The 24,992-nt window shown below is 37.5% G+C and overlaps 1 protein-coding gene across 1 annotated transcript in view; it reads left to right on the forward strand.

Moving 5' to 3' along the window:
• The first annotated feature begins 939 nt into the window (after positions 1-939).
• The window catches only part of col15a1b (collagen, type XV, alpha 1b), a 30,950-nt gene continuing 6,897 nt past the window's right edge, over positions 940-24,992 (forward strand). The window contains exons 1-23 of the mRNA XM_084411842.1: positions 940-1,281; positions 5,976-6,523; positions 9,235-9,309; positions 9,507-9,605; positions 11,954-12,062; positions 14,157-14,197; positions 14,944-15,117; positions 15,335-15,361; positions 18,140-18,193; positions 18,337-18,423; positions 18,605-18,667; positions 18,758-18,889; positions 20,913-20,966; positions 21,072-21,107; positions 21,486-21,623; positions 22,281-22,343; positions 22,538-22,573; positions 22,664-22,705; positions 22,810-22,872; positions 23,052-23,087; positions 23,296-23,379; positions 23,466-23,531; positions 23,797-23,832. Coding sequence (XP_084267968.1) covers positions 1,038-1,281; positions 5,976-6,523; positions 9,235-9,309; positions 9,507-9,605; positions 11,954-12,062; positions 14,157-14,197; positions 14,944-15,117; positions 15,335-15,361; positions 18,140-18,193; positions 18,337-18,423; positions 18,605-18,667; positions 18,758-18,889; positions 20,913-20,966; positions 21,072-21,107; positions 21,486-21,623; positions 22,281-22,343; positions 22,538-22,573; positions 22,664-22,705; positions 22,810-22,872; positions 23,052-23,087; positions 23,296-23,379; positions 23,466-23,531; positions 23,797-23,832 — 2,307 coding nt within the window. The 5' untranslated portion in view covers positions 940-1,037. The remainder of the gene's footprint in view (positions 1,282-5,975; positions 6,524-9,234; positions 9,310-9,506; positions 9,606-11,953; positions 12,063-14,156; positions 14,198-14,943; positions 15,118-15,334; positions 15,362-18,139; positions 18,194-18,336; positions 18,424-18,604; positions 18,668-18,757; positions 18,890-20,912; positions 20,967-21,071; positions 21,108-21,485; positions 21,624-22,280; positions 22,344-22,537; positions 22,574-22,663; positions 22,706-22,809; positions 22,873-23,051; positions 23,088-23,295; positions 23,380-23,465; positions 23,532-23,796; positions 23,833-24,992) is intronic.

The following is a 24,992-nucleotide window of genomic DNA, read 5'->3' on the forward strand; positions in this document are numbered from 1 at the left end:
CTGTTTCTATGGAGCTTCTAAAGGGACCCTTGTCTGTATATTTTTATGTTTGCAAAGGTCCCTAGGGCTCCGTAGTTTTCAACACTGATAATAATAAATGTTTTATGAGCATTAAATCAGCATATTAGAATGATTTCTGTAGGATCATGTGACACTGAAGACTGGAGTAATGATGCTGAAAATTCAGCTTTGCCATCACAGGAATAAATTACATTTTAAATATATTCAAATAGAAAATAATTATTTTAAATTGACATTGTCACAATATTATTGTTTTACTGTATTTATGATCAAATACATGCTGGCTTGGTGAACATAAGAAACTTATCTAAAAATTGTAATGACCCATATCTTTAGTGTCTCAAGAAACATGTTTTCTTATAAAAAAAAATTGTTTTAAACATGATAGTTTTCCCAGGATTCTTTGATGAATAGAAAGCATTTATTAGAAATAGAAGTGTTTACTGTCAATCAATTTCAATGAATCCTTGCACTGCTGCTCTGTTTTATTACTTTCTATACTTTCCTGAACTTTTACTAGAACTGAATCCTAGAGGCACTGAACATTCATCCAGCATGTCTTCTTATGGACGTGTGCTGCTCCCTGTATTCAGTGTGACATTGCTTGCACTATATCTTTATAAGATGAAGAAAAACATTTAACAAGCTTTAAAGCTCTCCATAGCTGCACACTGTTGTGAAATCCTCCATTTTTTTGTAAGCAAACTTCATTGCCATGGGCTGAATGTTTGTCAGAGGTGGTAATAGGTGGAGGGGGTTTAAGGAGGGGGCCGAGGTGGGGGTCAAAGGCTGTGCATTCTCCCTGTGTGTGTGTTCAACAATCCCATTATGATGGCGTAGAGAATCGGACATTTGGCTGCCCTGCTGAATACCAAAGTCTGCGTGGTGCACTGGGGTACCGAGGGGGTTCCTAGGGGGTACAGAGAGCAGTCGTGCGGGAGGAGCGACATAGCACGTTCTGGCTGTTTTGCAACAGCGGTCAAAGCACGCTCATCTACCTCGCTCGGCCAAGCAGCATGGCGGTCCCGGTGCTGCCGCTGACCTGTCTGGTGCTCCTGAGCCTGGACAGTGTCTCCTCTCAAATCCAGTGGTTCAGGTTTCGATGGGTCTCAGAGACGATCTCACCCACTCCTGCTGTCACCACACCTGCACCCATCACTATGGCACCAGAGGAGAGCATAGCCCTCCCAACCTCCCCTCCTCAGCCCACAGAGGGATCCAGCAAAGCCAGAGCTAAGAAAACTCTCAGAATGTGGAGTGGTGAGTGTCGGTGCGCTTTATAAAATGTTTGTAATTTTTACAGAAAAATACTGTAAAATGCTACGATAAAACCTGTCGATTGGTTAAATGTACATCACCCTACCATATATGGTGAAAAACTTACATAGTTTATTGCATAATATTTAATTTAATTGTAAAATACTGTAAAATTTAAGTTTTTGCAAGTAAAAACTAAAATAAAAATGATGGTGAAAAACAGTAAAAGGACATTCCCAGAAGTCCCTGCGTTTCGCAATATGATTGTATTTAAATAATTTATAATTTATTACTAAATAATTTGGTTTCTTCTTATTTTTGTTATCAGTAATGTAAATTAGTATGTTTTGTGTTCCATTTTATGTTGTTAAGTTAATGTTTGTTGCATTATTTTAGTGCTGTGTGTTACCCTGATGGTGTTTTATCTTTGGATGTGTGCTATATCTTGTGCACCATATGAATATTGGCAATGTTTAGTGGACAGGCGATTTACAGTGAACTCTGATTCATCTTGTGGCTTTCTGTATTGTTGTGGTTATCGGTACATTTTAAGGTAAAAAGGCAGATTTTGATAGTTCAAGTAGGTAGGTATATTAAAATGATATCACTTAATGAAATGTGTGGTTATAAATTGTCAAATATACAGGCATCCTGTAAGTTTAGAAACACTGTCACAGTATTTTTTCAGTGAATTTCTGGCAACCACTGCTGACAGTTTTTTACCGTAAACTTAACTAGATGTTTTTTAAACATCTAGTAAACATCAAAATTCTGAAACATGTTAGTGAAAGGCCATTTTCAATGTTAACCCGAAGACTCAAAGATCCTTGTTGACTAAATGTATTTAGGTTTATTGAGGATTTCATAATATATTTTGTTATAAACAAACTGGAGAGATTTGCATACGCAAGGTGTTATTGTGTATCATTACTGTCTTGTTAGTTTAACTTATTCAAATGTAATTTGGATTTTACTGTGCAGTTGAATCATTACTGAGATAATGTTTCACCCGTGAGGCTAACCGATAAGCGCAACTTTACTCTAAAATGTTTCTAATTGTGCCACGCCGTTGTGTGAGAGAGATCAGCCTGGTGTTTGATGAGCTCGCTTTTCTCAAAGAATAACGCTAAATCCCTATCACATGATATTACAATAATAGGATTAGCAGCAGGAGGTTTTCTGAAAATTGGGGTCGCTGGTGGCGTCAGTTACAGGTCCACCTGCTGATTACAGGCATAGAGGAAGATTGTGAAATTAACCCTGGGGTCCAGACGTTTTCCTTAATTAAGATCTCATTTATTCCTTAAAGGGATAGTTCGCCCAAAAATGATATTTAACCCATGATTTACTCACCCTCAAGCCGTTCGAGATGTATATGTCAATCTTTTTTCAGACGAACACATTTTCAGTTATTTTAGAAAATGTCTTAGATCTTTCAGTGGTTAGAATGTGAAGCAATGGGGTCCAGCTCGTTGAAGTCCGCAAATGAGCATGCATCCTTCACAAAAGTAATCCATCCGGCTCCAGGGGGATAAACGAAGGCCTTCCGAGGGTAATCCGTGCGGTTTTGTCGTAAAAATATACATATTTAAAACTTTATAAACGAAAATAACTGGCTTCCGGTGGCGGTCGGCGCGCGTTAATGGAGATGGAAGCGTCTTGACATAGAACGAACGTGACAGCGCAGCCAGAGAGCAGAGCAAAACAAAACTCTACGTTCGTTCTTCGTCACGACGCTTCCTACGATACGTCCTACGTCAAATGCCAGCATCCATCTCCGTGAACGCGCGTCGACCGTCACCGGAAGCCAGTTATTTTCGTTTATAAAGTTTTAAATTTGTATATTTTTACGACAAAACCGCACGGATTACCCTCGGAAGGCCTTCGTTTATCCCCCTGGAGCCGGATGGATTACTTTTGTGAAGGATGCATGCTCATTTGCGGACTTCAACGAGCTGGACCCCATTGCTTCACATTCTAACCACTGAAAGATCTAAGACATTTTCTAAAATAACTGAAAATGTGTTCGTCTGAAAAAAGATTGACATATGCATCTCGAACGGCTTGAGGGTGAGTAAATCATGGGCTAAATATCATTTTTGGGCGAACTATCCCTTTAAGATTTGTGCATCTTAAGCACTGTCTGGGACTGTACACTGTTTGTATCACTCCGCTTGTCTCTGCACGTTCTGGGATATATCCAGCTGCAGAACCACTGTGCCAGCAGTTTCAGAACAGAAGTGCCAGACCAGCAGCCACAGAATAGAGTTGCACTACGCAGCTACCTATAGGCTACACACATGTATAATTATTATTATTTATTTTTAAATGTTGTATATATATTGATCAAATTAGCGCAGAGGATCAGTGTCAAGGATCAGACAAATTTCTACGTGCATCATCAAATCTAACAATTTCGTAACTCTTATATAAGCTCCGGCAGCCAGTGTGACTGTGATTACGGCTGATATATGCATATATAAAGAGGATCCTCTTAATCTCCTGTTCTGAGTTCTGAAACTCTTTACTATCAGTCAGATAGAGCATTATTTCTTAATGTCAGATTGAGGAGTCTTTAGCTTTGACATTGCCATAAACTAATGACAATGTTTTACTGTCTATATAATGTGTTCATAATAATAATAATAATAATAATGTGAAACAGTAGACAAAGGATTTAGGATTTAGACAAAGGATGTTGTCAAAATTGGTATGAAAAGTCAAGAGCAGTGAGATATTTTCTCTTTTTCTTTTGTTGTTTGATTAACATTAAAAACAGACAGCAGAAGGAATAATATGTTGCTGTCACTTTAAGACAATGCACGGATCCAATATACTGATACTGTACACATTCTCAACTGTTTACATTCATTTAAGACATAACCAATTATGTTTTGCTATGATACCCGCCAAGACGGTGATGTTGACATAATTTTGTGTGAATTTGTCTGTTCAAGTGCAAGAAGACGTAAAAGAGAATTCAATTCAGTATATGCACGCTGACTGAGGCGCGGCATTCCATGTGTGCACTTAGGATGTTTGCTCATAGAAAAGTTATCTTTCACGTCTTCTTGCACATTAATGTTTAGATTGGCATGCCTTAGAAGCATGAGCAAATGATAAACTATTGTGATGATGCTGCTCTGTCCCGAGCGTCGTTTACGCTGGCCCCGGGCCATCGAGCCCTGCCCAGTACTTTCGTTATTGTTTTGTGTATGTCCGAATTAGCGATGAGTGGCTGTTTGTACACAGAAGGCAAGGTGTGCTTTCTTGGTCTCACGTGCACCTGTGCGCTATCAACAACCGGGTAATGATGCCGTAAATAATTAGTCATAATAGATGTACATTGCATATGGCACTCACAATGAACAAAGTTTACAAAGAATGTGTTCTGACCACTTTTTTTTTTACCATCTCTGTTGTAATGTATTGGGAAGCCAGTTCCCAGACAGGATATTTATGATTTATGCGGCAGCTCTATCAGCGGCTTGTCTCCTTCGCTTGCCATGCTGAACTGTGTGCAACACACAAAAATGTGAGGAACTGTCAGCAACAGATTTACATACTAATAATTGATTGGACAGCAACTCTCATGTGAAACACATGCTGAGTTTATCCATCATCAGAAACATACATTAGCAGAACTCTCTGTGCATTTGAAATCGCATACTGTTTGAGTAGGTACTACATTTGAATTTGAAATGTTAAAAAAAAGAAATTCTACATAGTATGAATATGGCTAGTATGAATGAAATTCGGACGTACTAAATTCGCCATTTTGTTACTGTCACATGAGCTACCTGCGTCAGTTGCGTTGCTTCACTGCCATTCATAAATCCTCTCCCGTGGCCTTATGGGATAGTAAAGTGTCTAATGTGCGCTTCAGAATCTCGGCGGAAGTGGTAGGTCATTCGGGTAGTAGAACCATGTTGAGAATGGTGCGGGTTATTTTTTTACAGAGAACCGTACAAAAACATGCATGATTTTTCAATAAAAATTCATGCAATTACAATGAAAGAGGGCTAAATCTTTAAAGCTTCAAAAAGGAAGCAAAAGCAGCATACAAAAAATGTGTCAAAGCTGTTTATGCAACTCGTATGCCGCATTCATAAATCTTTTGAATCTATGCGATTTAAGTTTTAAAATTATTTTTAAGTTGTCAGCCATTGAATGTTAACATCTTCTCTAGTTCTCCTCGGTGTAATCATGGGAGATTTAATGTACTCAGAACTAGTTGTACTTTCAATCTTTTCAATAATTCAGTTGATCATATAATTATTTATTTTTTAAATCAGTTCATGAGCTCAAATGGTCAAATGTTTAACAGCTCACATGAGGGTAAAAAATACCAGTAAATCACTGTAATTTTCTGTCTTGTTTCTCACAAAAAAAAAAAAGTTTTCTTTTAGTGGGAAAAGAGTAACCAGCACAGTCAGAATTACTCCTTTTGTGTTCCATTTTAAACAAGTTTCACATTTTTTGGTGAACTTTTCCTTTAATAAACATGAAATGTTGTTTAAAAGAACAATGGAATTTATATATGTGTGTGTAGGGCCTTCTAGTCTTCATTGCAACACTTTTTTAGACTGTTCATTTATTAGGAGACATATTTTCTAAATTGTGAGAAGGAATATTCTGACTGTGTATATTGTCCTTCATTTTAATCATTCCCCTTGTTACTGGGTGATTTCTTTCAGAGCGAGGTTCCAAGGGTCATCTAGTGCTCACTGAGCTAGTTGGCGTCCCTCTTCCTCCTTCTGTGTCCTTCATCACTGGCTACGAGGGTTTCCCTGCCTACAATTTTGGGCCTAATGCTAATGTAGGTCGACTGACCCAGTCCTTTGTACCTGAGCCCTTCTTCATGGACTTTGCCATTATTGTCACCCTCAAGCCCTCCAGCTCTCGAGGAGGGGTCGTGTTTGCCATCACAGATCCCTCCCAGAAGATCGTACACCTGGGCTTGGCCCTGACGCCAGTGGAGGACAAGACCCAGAGGATTGTACTGTATTACAGCGAGCCAGGGTTTGCTGCCACCGTGGAGGTGGCTTCCTTTAAAGTGCCTGACATGACACAGCAGTGGAACCGCTTCACGCTGACTGTCGAGCATGAGGAAGTTCGGCTCTATATGGACTGTGAGCAGTTCCACAGCGCACCCCTGAAGAGAAGCCAGCAGCCCCTCAGCTTTAAGCCGGGCTCAGGGATCTTTGTGGCAAATGCGGGCAGTACTGGCCTGGAGAGATTTGTGGTATGTCACCATTTACATTTTCACAAAACTCAGAAACATTATTTAGGAAGTACTGTTTAAACACCTCACAAATCATAACTGATGATAAAAGATGAGCTGAAAGTCAAATTGTCATTTTTATATTCATATTTACCTTGTTCTTTGCTTTAAAGTCTCGTACTTTGTTTCGATTTTGACTGGGGATATCATGTGCATATCATGCATATCATGTGCCTTTAGTAAACTGACTGGGGCACAATGACATTCACATTCACCTTGACAGTTTTTCATCTATCACTGATCCATGATCAAAAAGGTGCTCGAGGTTATTCACAGCCACCTACAAACTTAAAAATAAAGGTTCTTTATCGGCATCAATAGTTCCATGAAGAACCTTTAGCTTCCACAGAGCCTTTCCATTATACAAAACGCTCAAAATATTGGAGCCTTTAGTGGAAAAAGGTTCTTCAGATTATTGAAATGTTCTTCACAGTAAGAAAAAATGGTTTGTGGCGAGCAGGACGTGGCCGAGGGCCGTGAGAGAGCGGCGCGAGGCCGGTGGCGTGATTCGTATCTCTCACGGCCCTCGGCCACGTTCCTGCTCGCCACATGGATCTTTTAGAGACTTAGGGAACTTAGGGAAACCTAAAATGGTTCTTCAATGGCATCACTGCGAAAACCTCTTTTTGGAACTTTTATTATTAAGAGTGTAGAGCAACTTGAGAGTGTATAGGCAGGCAGAAGTAAGAACTGTTCAAAGAGGCAGTGTTCTGTCATTTGTTTGAGTGATGTTTACTGTGATTATAATCTGAAATGGGATGGGACATTTTGATTTATTGTTATCAGTTGATATTGGATTCATTGTGCATGCTCATTTTCCCTTTGCCCTCATCTGTAAGTGAATCTGTAAAACAATTTAAAAATAAATTAAATGTAATCTTTAGCAAATCGTGAACTTAGAATTATAAGGTTCTATCTCTACTTTTGGTCGAAATTGAGTTTTTGACATAATCTGATCCATTAGGTGTTTATTAATGCCTGTGTGGTGTTATTTTTGTAAAAAAATATTTTGTTAGTAGTTATTAATAAGATAAAAAGGTTCCATCTCTCCATTGCCAGCTGGGATGTAAAAACTTTGATGCTCAATATCTCAGAACTACCCTAAACGGAGATAGAACCTTATAATTCTAAGCTCACGAAATCTCAAACTGAATATCTATTTCTCATACTGTACATTATAGTGGTGTGATGCCTAACTCAGATTTTAGTTGTAGTGTTTTATTTTGTATATTTAAACAAAATAGTACAGAATTTAAATATTATTTATCTATCTGTTTTCTAAGGAAACCTATTTCCGCCACATTAAAAATACATGCTTTGGTAAATCATTATTATGACATGAAAAGTTTAAATTATGTGTTAAAAATCATAATTATGACAAAAAGTTATAAAAGACCTAAAAATTCTACATTATGAGACAAAAAGTCATAATATGACATAAAAACCGGTTTATGTCATAACTTGGATTTCTTTTAAGCTTTAATCGTTTTTTTTTTTTGGCCATTAGCGCCCAGACTTTTAATATTGGTGCATATACCGGTTTGGAGCTTTCAGGAGAAACATTTAGTAATTTGATAATTTAATATTTTTTTTACTTGTTGGCACTGTTGATTGCATTTTTTAATATATATATATAACACATATAACACATAACATAATAATGAAACATTTAAAAATATTACTTTACATAATCATTAGTGGACTATAAAAAAAAAAAAACATTCCCTAATTTATTCACATTCGAATTCTACCACACCGACCATATCAAACATGATTTCAAAAAGTTCTCAGAAGTTTTGTCCTCTGCCCCATATGATTTGAACTATTCCAACTGAGGAGCTTTTGTCCCATGAGTTGGTGTGTTATTGTGTTTAGGGAGGCTTGTTGGCATGGAGAAGACTTCGGGAAGGTAGAATCCTTTGTGTTGAATGGTATAATGCTATGGGCCTCCTTCGGGAAAAGAAGACCACGACGAACAATGAAACTCTCACATACACTTCTGTACAGTTGCAGACAGAAATGATGACACTTTTAAACATGGCTAGTATACCCCAAAATGTCTCCGGTTCAAACTTCTAGAGTTGTAATTGTTGTTGTGCCCTCTTGGAAAAGCACTTTTGAGGTTTGTCAGTTTTGTTGTTGAGCTTTTGTTATTTCATATTTCCTATCGGAGGTAATACTAATGAAAGTTATTGTGTTATCTGTAATGGCTATAATTGAATAAGTCATTGTCATTGTTTCATGGTTGCTTGGACCATGACATTTCATAATGTCTTTAATAATGAAAGTAGCTGATGGCCATCATAATTCTCTGCTGTATTTCAATGAATGTGCATGGCTAAAAGAACCCTTTAAATCCTAATGAGTAAAGTAGGAGGTGCTTCATCTGAAAGCCTGCTGATAACTGTGCAAAATTGATTACCTTCCCTTAAGCGCTGCTGGCACATCTGCAAGTGCTGATAGAATGAAAATAAGAGAACAGATTTCATTCTGACAGCAGCTCTTACAGCTCCAGGCAGCGCTTATGTATGAACATGATTGCCGTGTGAATAACCACTTGGCATTCTGCAAATGTACACAGCAGTCTTTTACACAAACAACTTGATTTTATTTTAAATGGCTGAACAACTAACCCCCACATTTGTCTCTCTCTTTCTCTCCTGTTCTGTCAGGGCTCTATCCAGCAGCTGGTGATAAAACCAGACCCCAGGGCAGCAGAAGAGCAATGTGAGGAGGATGACCCCAGCGTGAGCGCATTTTCGTTACTCTCTGTCTCTTTACTCTTATTCATCTCAGAATAAAATTACACTGTCTTGGACCATTTTTAGACAGGCAAATTTCTAATAGTAGATTGAAAGGGGATGATTCTTGAGCTGGCACTCCCTCTTGTGGTGGAGTTGTCCGTGATGTGCACAGCAGAGTCTCACTGCTGAATGTTTTGCAGGGGGACAGAAGTGGTGATGGCGATTATGATGATGAAGAAGAGCATGGGAGACGTAAAGAAATCTTTGGTCGGACAAATGAGAAAGAAGATAAAGAAAAGGTTCGACAGAAGCACCTCATTGCACACATTACATCACATTATCTATTAACCAGATTCAATTAAATATTAAAAAAATAATTTTTTGATTTTTGTAATTTATTAAATCCATACTTTATCCTGGACCATAATACCATTAACAATTAATTGATTTTATTTGTTAGTAGGCATTCATTTACCCTACTGTTAAAAATGTTTGGGGTCAGTAAGTTAAAAAGAGAGAAATTAATAATTTTATTCACCAGGATGCATTTAATTTATCACAAGTTACTGTAAATACATATTGTTACAAAAAATATATTTATTTCAAATAAATGCTGTTTTTGAACTTTCTGGTCATCAAAGAATCCTGAAAACAATTATCACCTGTTTCACAAAAATATTAAACAGCACACAATGCCGGTCTTAGACTTCTGGGGGCCCTAAGCAAAATGTTGTAAGGGGTCCCCTGTCAATGCGTTCATAAAAGCCCCCAAATGACCCCCAACCCCTTAATCTGTTCTTTCAGAGCAATTTCACTGTCAACAAAAAACAGTGAGTTGAAACAGTCTGTAATACCATTAAAAAAAATTACAATCAATAGGACAAATACAATAGAAAAAAGGATACAAATTAAATAAACAAAATAAACATTCATACACTAATAATAAGTTAACACAACTAATGATTTTGAGTTAACAGTACTTGACCAACAAGTTTTCTTTGCTAAATTAAATACATTTTGCCAACTAAAAATGAATACACTACTGTACTTAGAAATTTTAAGCCAATCAGTTTCCTCACTTTTTCTAAGTAAAGTCAACTTATTACATTTGACAGTTAATCATTAGTTAAGCATTAGTAAACATTCATAGTTAATTCATAATTTATAAAGCATTAATAAACATTAATAAGCAGTTTATAAATACAGCTATAAATGCTTTGTTCTTGATTTATAAGCATATCTATGATGTGTTTAATAATTGTATTTTCATACTTTATTAATAATCATTTATCATTTCTAAATGAAGTTTTGCATTATTTACTAACCAGTTATTTATGAGTTGTCAGTGATTCAGAAGATCACTTAGAAAGTGCAAGTAAATTATTAATAAACTATTTAAATGTACATTCATACATCTTATTACTCAGACATAGTAGTTACTTAATGTGTTAATAAATGCTAAATGTTAATAAAAGTTATAAAGCATTTAGTGGTGGTCAGTTTACTATGTGAGCTAATCTAAAGTGAGGACTATTTATGCCTCATTAAGCTTTTACAAAAGAAAATGTAAAGGCTCAGTTATCTTCTAAACAGAAAAAGGAAACAAACACAACACAGTGATACAGAACATAGAAATATGTATAAAAGATGTATTAATGTACATTTAAATAGTTTATTAATAATTTACTTACACTTTCTAAGTGATCTTATGAATCACTGACAACTCATGAATAACTGGTTTGTAAATAAAGCAATACTTCATTTAGTTATTAATATAAAGTTATTCATAAAGTTATTAATTGATGATTAATAAAGTATGAAAATACAATTATTAAACACATTATATATATGCTTATAAACCAAGGATAAAGCATTTATAGCTGTATTTATAAACAGCTTATTAATGCTTTATAAATGATGAATTAACTGTTTATTAATGCTTAGCTAATGATTAATAGTGTGCTGTTATTATAAAGTGTTACCTTACATTCTTTTGTTTTACATTTTACATTCAGAAAAACACAATATAGTATGATTTATTAGCTGTATTTCTGATAGGGACCAAAAAATATGATCAAATAACACTATCAATTTTGTTCAATACAAGTCTTCTGAAGCAATATGATTGCTTTAAATTCACATACTGTACATTCAAATATGGCACTCCAACAAGTGGTGACTGGTCACAAGAGACATGAAAACCACTGGCAAACCTGCTGTGATGTAATGCATTGCAATGCATGACAAGAGAGAATTAACCTGTTATTCCTTTTCGTTTTTAACCGCGTCTGGCAGAGACTTCTCTTACTGTTATTCATTTTTTTCAAGTTGGCTAGTGCCATGCTGGTGTTTCATAGCCAGTGTTTAGGGCTGGGATACTTGTTTGTTGAAACGATGGAAGACGGGATCAGATAGGGATGGTAGGAGTGTTTAGAAACCTGCAATTCCATGTGGTACCACTACTGATGAAAAAAATTACACACTTGACCTTTAAATGCTTTTATGAAATACAATTTTAATGAAGTGTTTTTTACCACACAAAAAAACAATAAACATCATAAATAGATTCAGATGTGTAGTCTACATATATTATTTCCAGTTTATGTTGTAAGAGTGTATGTATCAGTTGGTGTATTATTGAATACAGATACATAGACCCACCTCTCCTGTGCAAGCCCCGCCCACTGTGTCACCTGAGGAGGAAGAGGGGGAGTTCTCAGGACATGTGACCCCTAAAGACGAAAGGCTGCTTAGAGGTGAGAGGACATTCTTTAAATAAGATAAACAATTAGCTTTGTTTTGCCTCTTTTGTGAGTGTTCATATTGATTATTTTCTAGATATTAGTACACTACTGGTCAATTTTATTATTTTTTTTTTTAATGTTTTTGAAAGAAGTCTCTTATGCTCACCAAGACCGCATTTATTTATTAGTATAAACTACAATTCATTATGACATGATCCTTCTGATATGTTGATTTGGTTCTCAAGAAATATTTAGGGGTTCAAGCATGAAATGCTGAAACCCTATTGTAATTGTAAGGATTTGTAAAACGCATTGTGCAGGCCAAACCGTAAGGCTTAGAGACTTGAAACCTGGCCAGATGGTAGGCCTCAATTTGGGGACAACCTATCAGAGTATGACCCATTGGCCCATAGGTGGCGCTACAGCAACCAAAAGTACTAAATCGCTCATAACTCTTGGGCCGTTTGTCTTTTTGAACTTTTGCATTTGGGTGGCTTTAACAAGTGTCATTTAGAAAAGGGGCGTGACAAAATACACTAAAAAGCCTATAAATCCTAAATGAAACCTCAGAACTTCACAAAAATTGATGAGCATATGTGACATAACATCATTAACAAGCATGCAAAATTTTATTGAGATCGGACCATAGGTGGCGCTATAATTGTTAAAAAGCTTTAAAACCATATATTTCCTATGGTACATTGCCTTTATTGGCTGTAAATGGTCTTTTCCATCTATGATGTCAGTGGTTACATGCTTGCTAAATAAAATTTAATAACTTTTGATGCTTTTGTGCTTAAAGGCCTTAATTGCTTGAACCCCGATAAATGCTGCTTGCAGCTTTAATTCTTCTTATTATTAATACTGAAAACATTGTTTTTGCTGCTTAAAGGCAGGGTAGGTAGAAATGGTCTAAAAATTTTATTTTTCAAATTTGTTTAAACTTTATGTACATATCAATACATAATTAAAATGTAAGTACTCTGAAAAAGAAAGTATCAAAATCGAGTGTCTGTAGACCTCTCACGACTGTTTTAAAGACATCTCATTATTTCCATTCACTCCACCCCCTCATTTCTGTGCTTCTTCCAAAGCCACGCCCCCAAAACACATGAACGCGCGACTCCGACCGCTGAGCTAGAGGACGCATTATTTACCTGAGACAAGCGGAGGGGAAGGAGCATGCAGTGACATCATGTCACTTTAGATTGCTCTTTCTCTGTCATTGTTTTGGTATTCCTAGGTTCAGTGCCTTCTTCTTCTTCTTCGATAGATTTTATTGGCAGCTTGCAAACATAGTGCATTACCGCCATCTACTGGACGGAGGTGTGATCAGGTTCCGTGCCTCTCGCACTCCTCAAATCAAACGGTCGCGCGCAAGTGGGCAGGTGCTGTGTGGCAAAAGGGTGGTTGCCATGGTTGCGAGAGAGTGACAGTCGCCTAAGCCAATCCTTTGATTCGTCCCGAATCGAAATAATGAGCTGTGTTTAATACAGATTAAACGGTCTAGAGTCACTTGATTTTTATACTCTTTTTTTCAGAGTTCTTACATTTTAATTATGTATTGATATATATATAAAGTTTTAACAAATTTGGATCTTTAATTTTTAATAAATCCTACCTACCCTGCCTTTAATATATGTGTGGAAACTGTTATACTACATCATCCACAAGTTTGGAGTAAGAAAGTTTAAGTGAAGTGATTAAAAGTGACAGGGAATACATTTATAATGTTACAAAAGATTTATTTTTCAAATATATGCTGTTCTTTTGAAATTTCTATTTATCAAAGAATTCTTAGTAATATGTACGGTTTCCACAAAAATATTAAACGGCTCAACTGTTTTAAACATTGATAATAATAAGAAACGTTTCTCAAGCGCCAAAAATGTATTCCAATGATTTCTGAAGGATCATGTGACACTGAAGACTGGCGTAACGATGCTGAAAATTCAACTTTGCCATCTCAGGATAATTTACTTTTTAAAATATATTTAAATAGACAGCCTTGGTGAGCATAAGAGACTTTATTCCAAACTAATTAAATATTAATATTAAAATGGTCTCTATCTGATTATGTAAAGTGCTTGTTGTAAATTCTTTCAGGGACTTACCACACAGATGGAACGGGGGATAGTACAGGGGATGTAAGTGATACACTTAATTTATGGTTGTAATCAGGGTTTGAAATTAACACCCGCCAAATGCGGGTAAAAATCAACTGTGCCGGGTAACGCTGTCAAATCAGTATCCAATTTGACGTGTTACTTATTATGTTTACTCACTTTGCTGGGGAAGTACGTGTAAGCCAAATCTGCGCAGACTAACTCGTGGATCATCATGATATATTAAATACAGCGTATTGCGCAGAATCTGTGCATATCTGGCTTACTCAAACATGTAAACACTACGCAACAAATAACGGCACGCTTGTTCATTAGCATTGAAGCAATAGCAAAGATTACAAAGCATTTGATTGACAGAAAAGACATGGGCTGAATTTGAAATCGCCCCCCTAAACCCTCAATCACTACTCCCTACGTTAGTTCACTAAGACAATTCACTTGAAGAGGTGAATGAAAACGAGTGAGCGAATTCAGACAGCCATTGAGCGTACATTGGCTGTACACTCATTATTGCGGTGCAATGTGAGAAAGAATGAGTGCACTCAATAATGTCCAGTATGGTTTCGGACACCACTACAAATGGCTGTCAGTCTTTGTTATTTTTCAACATCCTTAATTTTTTTATGTTCTTTGTACTGAAAAAGTTCATTTCAAACCCTGGTTGTAATAGCAAAAAGGATATTTACTTTTGAATACAAGTAATGCTCTTAAAATTATGTAATAATCCTGCATGTTCAAGTACAGTGTTTCCTCTTGAAATGTCTCAGGGTTCAGGCCAGGGACAAAAAGGGGAGCGTGGAGCACCTGGACCTGCAGGCCCCCCCGGACCCCCTGGACCATCTCTTCCACCGAGACATTCAGGTCAGCCTGGACAGAGAGGCCCACAAGGACCAATGGGTCCACCAGGAGGACGAGGCAGAACAGGGAAAGATGGGCAACCTGTATGATTATTTCCTGTATTTTTTCTTCTATGATGATAAGACGTTATTTGAATATGCACTGATTACACCTTTGCTACTTTTCTTTGTGAGACTAGGATATGATAATGATGTCTAACCTTTTATCTGTAAACATAGTATTATAAAACATTTCATATCCCAGTAGTATACAGCAGATTGAGTGAGCTAACAGTTTATTAATCTCTTGCTTGTTTTACAGGGAAGCAAAGGTGAAGAAGGAAAACCAGTGAGTAACAATTTGCTTAGATACAGAGAGTATTAGACTGGTATTGAATGTAGACATGAAGGACATCCATTCAGTACAGTATGTTGAATTAATATATTGACATTATCGTGCACATTATTGTTGTTAATTGAACAAATCCTTTCTGGTTGAACTCAATATATGAGAACTATTTGATTCTTTAGAAACATAAAAACAAAGAAAACTACCTTAGCATTGCTCTGAGATGATCAGTGTCACGATACAGTGTGTTGAATGAAGCGCACTACAGGAATAGTCCAAGGTAATAATATTTAATGATCAAATCCAAACACAGGAGAACACAACTATGTAAAACATAGATGAAAACGAACAGTGATAAAAGGAAAACTCCGGGTTTAATACATGGAACAAACAAAGGGAACATATGATTAATGAGACCACATGTGAACAGGATAATTAACTAAACGAGGGGATGAACTCATGAACACTGACCAACTGACTGAAACAAAAACATAATGACACATTGCATACAAGGACCAAGGACGAAGGTGGCGCCGAAGGTGCAGGCAGAACGATGTCTGACCAAGACGGAGTCGGTTTGGGCGAGTGAGCCCGGTGTAGTTGTAAGGATGATGGTTTCTGGTGGAGCTGACGGAGGGAGGAACCAAGGTGGAGCCGACAGGTTGACAGGCCATGGTGGAGTGTTGGGTTCAGAGGCTGGAGGCGGAGCCAGGAGATCCTCTGGTTTAGGTGGAGTTGGAGGACTGAAGCTCCAAGGTATTTCTTTCAAACTGGTGTGCGAGATGCGGATGGGCTGAGGACTAGCGGAGGCGGAGCTGAGGAACTGGCTGTCAGCCAGAGAGGTGGGAGAGGAACGCTGGGAGTGATCACAGGTGACAAGGGACTAGGCAGAACCAGCAGAGAGACAGGATATTCAGGGCTGGGCAGAACCAACGGGGAAATAGTAAGTTCAGGGCTGGGCGGGACCAGTGGGGGTAGGATAAAATAGGGAATTTACATCCTCAAACATGTTGATCTGGCTCCGGAGGGATGTTACTCTCCATCCTCATAGCGGGTTCAGGCTTGTTCATCATCTGCAGTGGGCTCTCACATCTCCATCGTGCCAGTCCTCGGTGGCTGATGGCTGGTCTCTGGATGTGGAGTGGGGCTGGTGTGGTCCTCTGCCAGGCCGATGGTAAACGGAGAGTTGTTATTTACCAGCACCCACTCCACAAATGCGGCGAAGTTATCCCTGGGACAGGCCGCTGGAATGCTTGCCTTAGGCCGCGGTTCGGGTAGTGAGTAAGGCGTGCTAGATGTAGGAAGACCCTTGTGTGGTCTTCCAGCAAACAGTCACCTTGCCCAGGCAGAGTTACTTAACTGTGGGGAAGGCCATGGATGAAAAACAACAAAAGAAACAAAAGAGAAAAAACACAGCAAAAAAAAAAAATCACTGTTAGATCCGTTCTTCTGTCACGATACAGTGTGTTGAATGAAGCGTGCAACATGAATAGTCCAAGGCAATAGTATTTAATGATCAAATCCAAACAAAGGAGAACACAACCATGTAAAATAGATGAAAACAGACTAAAGAGAATAAGGGTACACGACAACGATATGCTTAAAATGAAGAAGTTTTTCCTTTGAGTTTTCCACGTACAGACAACACAATTGTCAAAACGATCCCCATTCACACGGATCCGTGAAAACGACTAAAAACCCTGTATTCTGCTGCCAGGCCATTAGATGGTGATGAAATACTATAGACTGAATACGTAATACACATGTGCATGTACACATCATCGTCTTCAGAGATTCGCGATTTTGTTGTTTACATGAAGACCGTTTTCCAAAACTTGCACTTTGAAACTCGTTTTCAAAAGTTTGCGTTTTCATGCACCCAAAACGCTGTTGTCATGTAAAACGAAGGGCCAAAACGTTTTACGTTTTTTAGTTGAAAACGGTGTTGTGTAAACAGCCCCTAAAGGAGAACTCAGGGTTTAAATACATGGTACAGTACACACTGTAGGGGAACTAATGAGATGATTAAGGAGACCACAGGTGAACAGGATAATTAACTAAACGAGGGGATGAACATGGACAGAGAGCATACATCTTTCAACCAGATGACGTTCAAATAGAGCACATGAATTCTCTTTTGGTCTTCTTAGCATTACAGAGAAGAAAAGTATCATTTGATTCCTACAATTTACAAACCAAATAAAATGAAATCATTATAAAAAATATTTCATATTGAGTCCCTTGATAGTTTCATATCCTGTGATTTATACCCATATTTGTTTAGTTTAAAACATTGTTTGCTTGCATAAATATGTACTAATTTGCAGAGTTTGAATTTAATCCATCTTATTTTTAATGTTAGAGCAGGCGCTACCATTTTTAACTTGAATGTGCTTCCGGTGTCAGCTACTTGATGTTGCTAACTGTTTTTAATTATCATATTATTTTAATTTATTATCGTAATCATAAACGCGCTGTTTTGTAATGCTTTACTGCACTTTATTAGTCTTTAGTTAATGGCTAATAAATCAGAAGTCTCTTTATGTGGATATTTGCTATATTTATATATAGTGCTGACAGTATTTGTTCCTTGTTTGTATGTTGTGGTTTATTTTTGTTTCGGTGTTTTAATATTTTAATAAAAAAGAAAATATAAATGAATAAGAAGCCTTATACATTCACAGGAATTATTTCCACATTGAAAAATAAGGTGGATAGAATGTAATGTGAAGTTTCATGGATTCATGTTTACATCTGTTTTCGCTGATCTTAATACAGGGACCACCAGGACTTCCAGGATTACCAGGAGAATCTGGAGTTAAAGGAGAAAAGGTGAGGGATAATGCAGTTGAGTTGCCTCCCAAACATTATTATTATTAACTTGATTATCCAAATTGTAGAAAGCACTTCCTGCTATGCCCTGTTGTGTTTCTTAAGCTTGATAAAATAAAATCCTGTATTCCTATCTTTTTTAGGGTGATCCTGGGATGGGTCGACCTGGATTGCCTGGTCTACCAGGGCCTCCCGGACAACCAGGGTCATCCAACCCAATTAAAGTTTCAGTGAGTACATTGAACAAAATGTGTGGTAGTATTTCTTCATATTGGGGGAAAAACTGAATTTGTTGCTAAAGCGTGCATATTTCAAAACAACATCTTTGGCTACTTTAAATCTGATGTACATAATTCTGTGCACATACTGTGATTCTTGTTTATTAAAATGTATCTAAATGTTTACTGACAGTATGGATTTGATGCTCTCGGCTCTGGATTTGGAGATGTTGACATTGATACCGAACGTCTTAGAGTGAGTAAAATCTGACCATGTTTTGAAGACATTGTTACATAATGTATTTAATGACAATAAACAGTAAGGATTGTCAATGTCGTATTCTAGGGTCCACCTGGTCCTCCAGGCCCTCCTGGGAAACCTGGCCCACCTGGTCCCAACAGCCGCTTTGGGGGTTTGCTCCCTGGACCTCCAGGTGCCCCTGGCAAGGATGGCAGAGATGGGCAACCTGGACTTCCTGTGAGTATTTTCTCTCTTCTTGAAGAAAGTCTCAGTTTACATTTTGTTAGAATTCATATCCCATCTACGTACCTATGTTGTGACTGTCATCTCAAGTTACCTCTGATGTGTAATGCACTCAGACAACTTAAAATGAAGCTATGTAAAATAAGTAATTCAGGCCAGCAGATAAATGATTAATTCCCCATCAAGCACTTCTCAAGACCTAGAGTTGCTAAATGATGGTTGAACCACAGTCCTTAGCTGATTCATGTTGTCTTCTTTCCTTCTCTCGATAACCCAGCAGTTTGAGGACTGGTTTAGTGGGTCTGGCACTGACTCTGGGTTTGAATCAGGGTTTGGCTCGGGTTTTGGTAAAGAACAGGCAGTGCCCTGGTTCGTTCAGGTCACTGAACTAGTAGGTTGGAAAAGGCAGCATTTTCTCTCCAACAATTTCTGCTTTTCCTCATTTGCCTAAATGCAATCTGAGATTTGGATTAGGTTACAGTGTTGTATTTACGCATGTATTTTCTCCATTACCCAGGCAAAAACTCACCATGGCTTTCCGTCACACGTTAACCTTTTTATATCTTCAAATTCTGTCTTTATTTCTCACAATTGTGAGTTTATCTCGCAATTCTGAGTAGTTTTTTTTTTTTTTTCTGATTATCTAACTTGCAAATTTGAGTTTTTTTTTTCACAGAATTGTGAGATATAAACCAAATCTAAAATTGCAATTAAAAAAGTAATTGCGACTTTTTATCTCACAGTGGTGACATTTTTTCTTGCAATTGCGAGTTTCTATCTCAGTTATAATGTATGAATTGTGAGATATAAACTCAAAATTGCAAGAAAAAATTCAGAATTGTTAGAAATAATCACAATTAATAAAGGTAATTGCAACTTTTTTTCTCACAATTGTGAGTTTATATAAAAAAAGTCGGAATTGTGAGATAGATAATATTTAAATGTCACAATTATCTGTTTTACTTTTTATTCTGTGGCGGAGACAAGCTTACAGCTGTTAGATGTTCTAGAAGTTGTCAGCTATATTTTTCAGGGGTTTTAGTTTATGTGGTCCATGCAAGGTTGCATTTCAGGACAGCTTGAAACTGTGCTGCCTTTTTCTGAATGTTGGAGAAAATCTGTCTTTTTCATTTTGAACTGTCTGCTTGTACTAACAGCAATGGCAACTTAAAACATTATGTTGAAACAACATAATCATATTTGTCATATAAAGACACAATTCAGTTCAAATCACATTTATTTGTATAGCGCTTTTCACAATACACATTGTTTCAAAGCAGCTTTACAGAAAATGCATGAGTCCACATTACAATTTAGAGTGATCTGTTATCAGAGGTAACTGTCCAAGTTATATATTTCAGAAATGTACAAATACAAAATTAGATACACAGTTACCTAAACATTTATTAATTTGAACAATGAAATAATTAAAGGCAGAAATAATGAGCTCATTGAAGTAATGAATAGTTGTATTCAACAAAAAAAGTATACTATATTTAATTCGTACTTGCTGCAAAAAAAATTTTATGCAGTGTATCTGTATAGACCAGGGGTCCGTTCTTCGTACGTGGATTACTCAGTTATCTGGATTTTACTGTTGATGATTTGATATGATCCAGGATTGTTAGGTTCTTCGAAGCTCATCCCAGAGTTGCTGTCATAGCAACAGGTCTGTAATTTCATGTAAATGCTCTTGACTCTTAAGAGACTTTATTAATGCGAATACGAAAGGTACGAAAAACGGACCCCAGGGGTGTCAAAGACGGTCCTGGAAAGCCACTGTCCTGCAGAGTTGTTCTTGCCTCAACACACCTGCCTGAAAGTTTCCGGTATGCCTTGTGAGATCTTGATTAGGTGGTTCAGGTGAGTTTAATTGGGGTTAAAGCTAAACTTTGCAGGACACTGGCCCTCCAGGAGCAGTACTGGACACCCCATGTATAGATACTGACTTTTATAATGTTTTATTGATGTTAAGTCATGTCATAAGCTGGCGTTTTGATCTGTTTCACCTTTAAAGGGTGTCCCTGGTCAGAAGGGCTTAAATGGACAACAGGGTCTGAAAGGAGCAAAGGTATGAAAATGACCCAATCTTGATGAAAGAACTCACTCAATGTCATATAAAACAAAACAAAAAAGTTCCAGTTTGAACTCTACACTTCATGACTTTCTTTCATAGGGTGAACAAGGAATAAGAGGGCCCCCTGGACTTAAGGTATAATGTTTATGATATACAATATATGATGCATAAAGGTATGGTCACATTTACCGCTGTTCAGGCAATGTTTCACGGATGAAATCCGGTAATTTTATTTGGAATCCACGTGATTGGGAATTCTGCATGAGGGCGAAAGATTTCCCCATGCAGATGGGTTCAAGTTGGTCATGCAGGTTCGCTGTTTGGTTTAAAAGTGACTTCTGTGTGAGCTGTGCTTCATTGCTACACTATTTTTTACTATAGACAATGGAGCTTTTTTTCCTTGTGAAATTTTGCCAAAATGTGACTGCACCTTAAAGCTGCATAAAATTGAAACCATTATGATAAATTGTATTTCTCATTGTATTGTTTGTTTCATTCCTACTTTTCCTAAAGGGTGAAAAGGGTGACTCTGGCCTGAGAGGTCCACCTGGCCCTAATGGACATATGGGGCCGAGGGGTGTACCTGGACCACCTGGCCCTCCTGGCCCACCAGGGCCCTCGAGCAACAATTTAATGGTGGACACTTTGAAGGTATGAAAATCTACTAGCAATTAATTTAACAATAGATATCCCAGAAGTCCTTTTTTTGGTATTTTAGAGGTAGATTTGTGATTAACCACCTTTTTGGAATTTCAAATTCTAAATGCAGGATATTACAGTCAACAACAGACTACTGTTTTGAAATGATCCTGCTGAAATACTTTGATATTCATTCATATTCATTATTGTGATAAGAGTATAGAGATAATCATCTTCAAATGTTTCTTTTATACATAAATACTGGTCAGGCTTAGCCTCTGTGGGTTATGTACTCAGTGCATGACTTAGTGGAAAACAAACTTCATGTCGAAGGCCTTTTTTGATGAAGAGAGTCCAAAGCAAAAAAGCTTTCAATAGATACATTCACGTGACATGAACAGGATAATTCAGGGGTCACATCTGGTCCAGTTTTTCCTTCATTTTTTAAATTTTTGTTTTAGAATTTTAGTTTAAAATGTGAATGAATCCCTGAGCTGTTTTGCTTTTGACATAATAGCAGTTCTTTGAGGTTGAAATTCTTCAAACATCACTTTTCACGGCCAGAGCACCATTTAGTCAATTAAAACTCTTAATAATTAATGTTTCAAATTTTGAGTTGGCCTGGCTTTTATAGTCAGTCTAAGGATAGGTAGTGTTTTATTCTGACAGGATTTGGAGGGTTCTGGGGAAAGTGGATTGTTTCTCGGAGCCGGAATTTCAAAAGACTATCAAGTGAGTGTACAAAACCATTACAACTATTATGTCCTTCTCAAATGATATTCACATATCAAGGTCTTTCATCAACCTTGGATGCATCATTGCATGCCACATTTTGTGCACTCAAAAGCTATTTGTTGAATGGACCTATTCTGTGTTTTTTTTTTCATATTTCTTCTTTTTTCTCCTCCCCTCTCCTACAATTTAAGGGGCCTCCTGGTCTTCCTGGCCCACCAGGATCTCAGGTCTTTTTATCTTTAGAAATATTATATGCATTTTATATATATATATATATATATATATATTAATATACATGCTCTGTGTTCTCCCTGTAGGGACTTCCTGGAGCTGACGGAGCCCCCGGTTTGTCTGTAAAGGTCTGTCAGACTCCACTATAGTCACTACATATAAACACTATAAATACCTCAAAGTCAAATGAGTTTGATTCATTGAGTCTGACCCCTGTCTCTTCTCTATCCAGGGTGAACCTGGGTCCCCTGGACCTGTTGGAAAACCCGGATTAGCTGGTTTACCGGGAGCCAGGGTCAGTTCTCTGTTTCTTGCAAAATCATATAATAATGTACTAAATAAGTTTTGTAGCAGTGATAAGTGATTGGTTAGTTTATACATAGCGAGCAAATGATACAAATTATTGTAGTAGCTGTGGCACAATATAACGTGTAATGTTTTTTGCTGTTGTTTTTGCTACCTTGCTGTAAACAGGGGCCAAAGGGAGACAAAGGCAGTCCAGGAGAGAAGGTATTAAATTGTTTATCTGAGAATATTTTGAGCAGTTATGTGACATGATGATGTGACCTTTGGCCCACATTATTCACTCCAGATATTGAATAATACATGATGATATTCACCCAAAGGCGAATGCACACTTTGGGATTTTTGCAGTCTGAGAAGAAATTCAGTTTGTGTGTAGTATATTCTGTAATATGCTGTATTAATTGTTACTTAGGGTGAGCAAGGTCATGATGGGCTGAGCATCACAGGGCCTCCTGGCCCCCCTGGCCCTCCTGGACCAATCATTAACTTCCAAGATGTAAGTACTGTATGAAGTGTGATTACCTGCTTTGCTACAATATTATGTCTGAGTTCCTAAAAAGATAATGATTTTCCCCCCTCTAGCTCCTTTTTAATGATACAGCAGCCAAATTAAACCTCACTAAGATCCAAGGACCGCCAGGCCCTATGGTACGTAAAGCAGCTCACTGTTATCCCCTCAAATGCTTTTTAAGATGCAGCATGTTTAACATGGATAGTACAAATGTCTGTTTTTAAACTATAATTTGCAAGAAGCGTGTCTAGGAGCAATCACAGTTCCTGCGCCTGATGGCACAACATTGCTAATTGCTTGGCGTGTCTACATGATCTGGAATGGGTTTGTTCTTTGATCATGTATCACATAATCGCTTATGTTTTTTCGCTTGCGTCTGTGTGTGTGTGGTGCATGTTGCAGGGCCCTGAAGGCTTGCCTGGCAGAGCAGGATTCCCTGTAAGAACGTCCTTCATCTTTCTTTATACTATTTCAAGATGATATACTGTGGCGATTAAAGGATGCAACTAAGGGTGTGTTCACACTTGTAGTTCAGTTCTCTTGGTTCTTTTGTTCCAGACCAAAAAAGAAAATGATACATTTAGTCCTGGTTTGCTTAGTGTTCACACTTTTGTGACATATATTTTGCGATGGAACTTACCAACGTCCAAAACAAATGCTGTGTGCAGGGCTAAATGCACTCTTTGTATGTTCAACCCATGATGGTATTCAGCTGAGAACTTACAAAGAGCTTAGAAAATTTCTAAAGGAGTCAAAACAGCGGCAGGAATTTATTCTTTACACACAAGCAAAGATCTGCTGCAAGAAAACCGACACCTGTACCGAACTGTAATGGGCAATAGAATGCTTGAGCATTCTGCCCTTTTTAGGTTCGCATCTTGTGACATCACATCCTGTTTTTGGTTCGTTTAGATGTCTTTGGTCCGTGTTGCATTCATATTTCAGTATTTCAGAACTGCACCAGAGTTTGTTTGTAAGCGGACCGAGACCCATCTTTTCAGTGGGTACGCATGTTTGGTGCACACCAAATTTCGGATGGCAGCGTTCACACTTCCGCACTAACTGATCAATCGCACCAGAGTTTTAACTGAACCAAACCTGCCAAATGTGAACACCCTAGGGCAACAGATCCCATGGGTTAATCCATCTCAACTGGTACAGAAAGTTGTATAATCATCAAAAAAAGGTCAAGCAACCCATTTTACTTGAGATGGATTGATCCTTCATCATAGTGCATGTATTTACCAGTTTCAGTCTTATCATATGATCTATCTGTGTTTGATTTTGCCAGTTTACCCCAGTTTCCTAAAATGGTCATAATTTGGTGGTTGTGACATTTTTCTCACCTTAAAATTGTGTGGTACAAACCACTACTAAAGGAAGATTCTGGTTTCAATAAAAGTACAATTTAAAAAAGAAAGAAAGAAAAAAAAGAAATCAAGGTTACATAGAGGCGCTTTCAATGAAAGTAAATGGGGACAGTTTTTTGACTATTAAAAAGCAAAAAAAAGGAAGCTATAAAGTATGCATTCTGTTGTGACGTGTGCGGAGAGAGAAGCATACACGACTTTAATAGCAAAAGGCAAAATCAGTGATAA

Source organism: Rutilus rutilus, assembly GCF_951802725.1.
Source record: "Rutilus rutilus genome assembly, chromosome: 6".
Classification (NCBI taxonomy): Eukaryota; Metazoa; Chordata; class Actinopteri; order Cypriniformes; family Leuciscidae; genus Rutilus; species Rutilus rutilus.